General features: G+C 44.8%; 1 protein-coding gene across 1 annotated transcript; it reads right to left on the bottom strand.

Moving 5' to 3' along the window:
* Positions 1-392: 392 nt before the first annotated feature.
* On the bottom strand, positions 393-5,424 carry RPL14 (ribosomal protein L14). Its single transcript, XM_004708561.3, has 6 exons — positions 5,357-5,424; positions 4,756-4,857; positions 4,127-4,221; positions 1,681-1,780; positions 1,533-1,586; positions 393-748 (listed from the first exon to the last, which is right to left on the bottom strand). The coding sequence occupies exons 1-6, from the start codon at positions 5,357-5,359 to the stop codon at positions 437-439; spliced, it is 666 nt and encodes a 221-aa protein (XP_004708618.1). The 5' UTR covers positions 5,360-5,424; the 3' UTR covers positions 393-436.
* Between the last annotated feature and the right edge of the window lie 1,002 nt (positions 5,425-6,426).

The following is a 6,426-nucleotide window of genomic DNA, read 5'->3' as shown; positions in this document are numbered from 1 at the left end:
GCCGAGACCCTTTCATACAGTTCACATTGTGGTGGCCCTACCAAGAAATTATTCTCGTTGCTACTTAACTGTAAATTTACTGTTATGAACAGTCACGTAAATATCTGGTATGTATTACGTGACCCCTGTGAAAGGGTTGGTGGATCCCCAAAGGGGTCGAGACCCACAGGTTGAGAACCGCTGATTTAGGACTATTCTACCCACAGGGCCATTAAGACACCCAAGATTGTCTGACCTTCATGTTACTTTTATCTGGTTGCTATAGTATTTAACTGACTCTGCGCATGTAACAAATTCTTTTTTGAAGTACAGAGCTAACAATCTCACTATGAATCTACCTGTTAATCCCACCCCAGCGACAGGCTTCATGGAGTTATAGGGTGCAGGCTTTGTCAGCTTGGCCAATAGAAACTTTATTACTTTTTATAACAGCGTGTTATGCTTTCTTGCCAGTTGCCTTTGGGGCAGGTGTTTTCTGGGCTGGAGCTTTCTGGGCTTTCGGAGGCCCAGCCTTCTGACCTGCAGCTTTCTCCTTCTGGGCGGGAGCCTTCTCTTTTTGAGCAGGAGCTTTCTCCTTCTGGGCAGGAGCCTTCTTGCCGGCGGTGGCGGCAGCAGCCCCCTTCTTAGCTGGAACCTTTGCAGCAGCAGCAGCAGCCGCTCCCTTCGCAGCACTTGCTTTTTTGGGAGAAGCCTTCAGGAGAGCCGCCCTTTGAAGCTTCTTAACCTCATACTTTATTAGCCGGTTCCTCTGAAAGATGTCAAAGAAAACACTTGTAGTAGCCATATTTTCTTTTTAAAAGCTTACACCACTGACTTTTAAGTGGAACTATGTATTTGTATAAAATTTAACATTATACAACATTTGACTCCTTGGGTCTCACTTATCCTTAAGGGCTGCTTAGTGTAATAAGTAGGACAATCTGCTGCATTTCTTGTTTTTACATTTGAGGCTAACTCTTGACTATGTTTATATGTATTACTAAAGTAATGCTTTCATGAAATTAATCCAATTTACTGGAATAAATCAATCTATGTTTGCTTCACATTGATGAGTAGCCACAGAGATAGGTATACCACAGAGAATTTTCAATTAGAAGACTTAGAAAAAATGAATGTGGATATAGATATTTGGCTTATTAAAAGGATAAAAGTCAGTATGTTTCTTTTTGTTGAGGAGATGCAAATGTGTCAAAATAAGGCTTTCTGTAAACCTAGTGTTAAAACATTTGTCCACCAAAAAATTTAAGTGACAAGTTATAGAAAATTTTTCCTTAAAGAGCATTAGCTAGTCTTCCTGTACATTAGAAAAAAAACAGCTTATTTTAAACCATTTCAGACATACAATGCACGCATCATACACTTCAACCACATTCTTCAAAGAGTTGTTTAACCACAGGTACAAATCAGTTGCAGTACATTTCCTCCTCCTTAGTCTGGATTGGTTTTAATCAATCTGGGAATGACCATCTGGTTGATTGGCTATTGATATTGCCACAAATTTACTTTTGACAAGAGTGTGTATGTAACCTTACCATTTTCTTTGCCTTCATGACTTTAAAACGATCAAAATCTGTCATCTTGGCTTTCTGTAAAACGAAAGAAAAAAATTATCCTTCTGGCACCACCCTCCCTCTCTAAGAAAGAAAACATCAGAATCAGTCTAGAATCCCAAGCCATTACCTTTTCTCTGGCTTCAATCTTTTTGGCCCATCTTGTGGCTGCCCATTTTGTATTGATATCCGCCTTCTGCCAGGCTTGTCGGACATACTTCTGTCGGGCACTAGGAAGCCAGGACCACAGATAAAGGAAATCAGCTGGACGATTTTAATCAACTGCAAACCAGTCCATTTTATGGACCTGAAAATCACCAGACCAGGTACCTAATACCACCACGCAATAGTTCATGTGTAGAAAACCATTACTATTGGGCATTACTTTTTCACTGTATCTATCAAATCTTGTAAGCTGTGCAAATATACTAAATTCCACTTAGGATTGTCAGACTGAAGACAGAATCTGATGAGGCATCTGTAAGAATGCTCTGAAGAGCAGCAGAAACAACTCTGCTGCCATGAACCCTGACGAGCAACCTCTAGAGCAGGGTGTCCAACTCACAACGCAGGCCATCTGGTGCAACAGGCAAGATGCACGCGGACCACATCACTTACAAATTTTGTTAAATTTATATTTTGAAGTGAGGATTCAAGAATATGGAAAGGATGATTAACACATGATACAATTACTTTTATTTAAACACTTATTTTATTTAATATATTTATAAAACTAAAATTAATTTTTTTTACCCGAAACTTGCCCGTTTCCTCCTACTGAGAACAGACAATCTTCATTAAGGCAGACAGATGTTCTCAGTTGATCTGTGTGCCATTTTATTTAATTTCATGGATAACAAGTTGCTCACACAATGGCTTCCCTCTAAGAAATGTTAACTAGCGCTGCCGCTAGGTATGATTCATAACAGCACAACCCAAAGAGTGCTCTTTTTAACCTTTGCGCTATTGGGATGTTTACATTAAGTGACACTGAGAATGACAGACACATCGTCTCCAAACGTCACTGAAGCACGTTTATACACGTCCACAGGTCCCCAGGAAAGGCACTGGGCACGTGTATAATCACTCATCTTCAGTAGCTAAAGGGTTAACAAGGGAAATGTGTGTATGGTATTGCCTCAATCGCCCCTCAGTGCTAATTTCTTCATATTTTTTTTCTATTTTCATTTTACTTCAGAGCCACCGCGGGCCACAAAAAATTACCTCAGGTGCTGCATGCATGCGGCCAATGGGCCGCCAGTTTGACAACCCTGCTCTAGAACAATCCCTGGCCACTCCAACAAAATGTACTAAGGCTGTCCTTGGACCCATGGTAACTGGACTTGACAAATAAGGTCCAGGATCTTAATTGTTACCAATGGCCAGCAGCAACAGATGCACAATTTGCTAATTAATAGATACGAAAGTCATATACATGTTCACCCACACAGGGGGCAGGTCTTCTAGTGGTGCTGGGACGATGGGCAGCCAATTTTGGTACAACCTATGATGGCTTTGGAAGATAATCTGTTGACACTAGCATTCCAAAAATGCACACTAGTCCCAACAAGCGTAATTTGCATAGCTTCTCCAGCAGCACTGATGTAATCACGCAATTCAGATAGTTTTTAAGTAAAAAGCTATTCAAACAGCTGTTTTTGAATGCCTATGGTATGTGCACATCCACACACATGCACCAAGTACCACAATTGTCCCAGTTTTAGTGTAGGAAAAAAAACAAACTTCCCCCCTCCCCTTTCCCTATTCTACCCACCCGATAACCATGAATTTCTATATACTTGCTTATTCTAGGTATCTCACATAAGAGGGATCGTATATTGGTCCTCTGTGACTGGCATTTTTGACTTAGTATGCTTCCAAGGTTCTTTCATGTTGTACCATGTATGAGTGTAATTTCTCTTTATGGCTAAGTAACATTTCGTCACACGTATGCACCTATCCATACTGTTAATGTCCATTTACTTAAGATGCTAGGATCATATGATGACTGTGCTTTTGGAGGAATTGTGCCTGTAGTTTATATTTCCATCAGCAATGCATGAGTGTCCCAATCTCTCCACATCCCCACCCACCCTATTTTTATGTACCTCTTGGCCACTGATGTGTTTTCATTGCCCTTCACCGTGTTAAAAAAAAGCCCAAACAACCAACTTTACTTCTCATGGCTTACATAGGGGCTGTCATCATCAACTAAATGATAACTATTACTTAAATAGCAGCAGAAAATATATTGGTAATGGCTATACATGACTGAGGCGCTTCAAAGTCACTTAACTGTGTAAGGAAATAATGCTGCATTGCCCAATGTTCCAATAGATATTATTTACAGTAGTAACTAAGACACCAGAATTTATTGGTGTGGACTTTTTTGTCTGAAATTCTGAAAAGGGGGACCAGAAGAGAATAGTCAGGGAACTATCCAAAGAAAGTGATTTTAAATGTAAATAACACCTGTTCTCCACTTCTACAATCTAAGCTTATTCTGACTCAATTTCATCATCTGTCCGTAGTGTTTACTGTATTTAATAACAACGAAAACCCATCCCAGGCATTACCTGTGTGGGAACTTGAGGATGAAGTCAGTGAGCTGCATGCATTTGAAAGGCATGGCCTGCCTCCTTACTTGAGTGCAAGGGCCATCAACCAAAGCCTACAACACAACAGCAAACAAAAATGGACAGATATTCTGAATAATGTCTTTTCAGCATCATTAAATCTCTACTACTATTCCCAGGGACTGCTCAGAAAAAGGAAGCTCGTCCTATTTTGGGGGTGGACTTCAATCACTACATACATTCTAGCTCTTGTTTTAAAGTACCAGCACACCATATAAACCAATGACACACAGTGCACATCTCTTTGACAACTTTAATCCTTACATTTCCAAACAGCGTGATGTTCACTCACAGCCTTCATGGACTTCCTCCCAATATAATCAGCAAGCACAAAGCACTTTGCTTTGAACACTTCTAAAAGCTAAAACTTCACATACCGTAACTTATTTAAGCCGCAATATTTTAGCACCTAATTGGTGAGATCTTCCAGATTAATTTTCAAACCAAGTAGTTCTGGCTGGTCCAAATCGGTTCCACTGTTTCTAGATTGGCAACGTAAAACGACCCAAGAGTCCTCCCACCGTTCACCGGATAAAATAGGCGTTACCATATTATTTATTCATACTTACCCGGTTCTGATCGATCACATCTACAATCGCGACCAGTTTCCCGGCATGAGGTCCAAAGGAGATGTAGGCCACCCGGCCAACCTCCACGAAGCGCCTGAACACCTAGGACGTAGAGGAGGCCGCGAGACTTAGTCAGGATGCACGCACACTGGTCCGATTCCGCGGGCCGCAGCGAGCGTGACTACCGAGCGAAGCACCAGGTACCGCGGGGGAGCTTCGCTGGCACCGGGGCAAAGCGGGGCGGAAGCCGGCACGGGCGGGGGGAGAGCCTGGGCCTCGTCGGCCGGCGACCGCCGGGGTGAAGCCCCCCGTGGCCCCTCTTGCGCTCGGCGGGGCCAGCCGGCCACCCCGCGCCTCCCTCAGCCACCCCAGGCCGGCGGCGCGCACGCGCGGCCCAGGGCGCGCCGGGCCCTCCACGCGCTCCACAGCCTGCGGGCCGCGGTGCCTGGGAGAGCCCGAACCCCGCGCGACGCCCGCCGGGAACGCTCCCCACGCGTTTCCCGGAATGGCCGGCACCCCACTCGGCACCTCAGCACCCTGGCCGAGGAGGGGACCGAGGGGAATGGCCGCCAGGGCCGGAGGCCGCGGCAGCCGTACTCACCATCTTGGCGGCGTTCGGCGAGAAGGAAGAAGGCCCGCCCGGCGGTGCGCATGTGTAGACGGCAGGCCCCGCCCCTCCGCCCGCGAGCCGTCGACGTGAGCCCGGATTGGTTGGCGGGGGCGCGCGTGCGCGGACGCACGCCCACGGGAGAACGTGGCGGAGGCGGCCGAGTGGTGGCTGTTACGCACAGCCGTGGAGTGAAATTGATTATGGGGATCCGAAACGCCGTGGGACTGCTCATCTCTCTGGAAGCCAGGTTGACGATAAAGGCAGAGAAGCTAGTAGCTTCCCTAGTATACTCTGTTCGTATCCTAGTTGAATTCCTCTCTAATAGTCATCCTCACTTGTTCCTTACGACTTAAGTCGCCCCCCGCCCCAGTGTCACCCAAATGACTCCAGTCATTTTGTTTATCCTTTCACTTTAAAGTAATTCAGAGTTACGGAAAATCCGCAAGACTACTGAAGTAATTCCCATAAATCTTTCTTTAAGAGTCTCATGTTAACATGATACCGTATTTCCTTTACCATTCCCTCTTCCCCCCTACATACAGTAAACTGTAGACATGACGTCTATGTTTAGCACTTTAAAGTAAATTTCCTAAAACAAGGCTATTCTTTTACATACAGTGTTGCTAGCTGCTGTCCAGTAGCCTCGGTCATAGTTCATATAACAGTACAAAATACCGCCCAGTTCTTCCCCATCAACACAATCCCTAATATCTTTGAGTTCAATAGGTAATCACAACGTTGTTCTGTTACACCCAGTCCATGCTGACTCAGTGATTCCACAACCAGCGAAACAATGTGAGGTCCCTTACCAACCTCACAATCTTGGCTGTGTTTGAGCCCATCGCTACAGCTACTGTGTCAATCCATCTCATTGAGGAGCTTCATTCTCTTTGCTGACCCTCCATTTTCCAAGTATGATGTCCTGTTAGGTAACTAACTAAGGGACGGAAGGGTTGTCAAACCCATGCCTGCAAAGGCCCCCATGGAGGAAGTTGGAAAGACATCAGGCGACCATTAGGCACCAATGGGAGATACCAAGGATTGAGCATGCTCATAACTCA

This window comes from Echinops telfairi, unplaced genomic scaffold (assembly GCF_000313985.2).
Source record: "Echinops telfairi isolate 266 unplaced genomic scaffold, ASM31398v2 ScPeMD7_4225;HRSCAF=4972, whole genome shotgun sequence".
Lineage (NCBI taxonomy): Eukaryota > Metazoa > Chordata > Mammalia > Afrosoricida > Tenrecidae > Echinops > Echinops telfairi.
The sequence above is the reverse complement of the archived record's forward strand: the minus strand, read 5'-3'. Positions and strand labels throughout refer to the sequence as shown.

Bases quoted from the DNA above. Each gene is read 5' to 3' on its own strand.
- RPL14 (XM_004708561.3), bottom strand. The intron at 1,781-4,126 runs GTAATGCCTGGG...CTGGCTTCCTAG, and splicing joins ATCCTCAAGTTCCCACACAG to TGCCCGACAGAAGTATGTCC. The intron at 749-1,532 runs GTAAGGTTACAT...GACATCTTTCAG, and splicing joins TCATGAAGGCAAAGAAAATG to AGGAACCGGCTAATAAAGTA.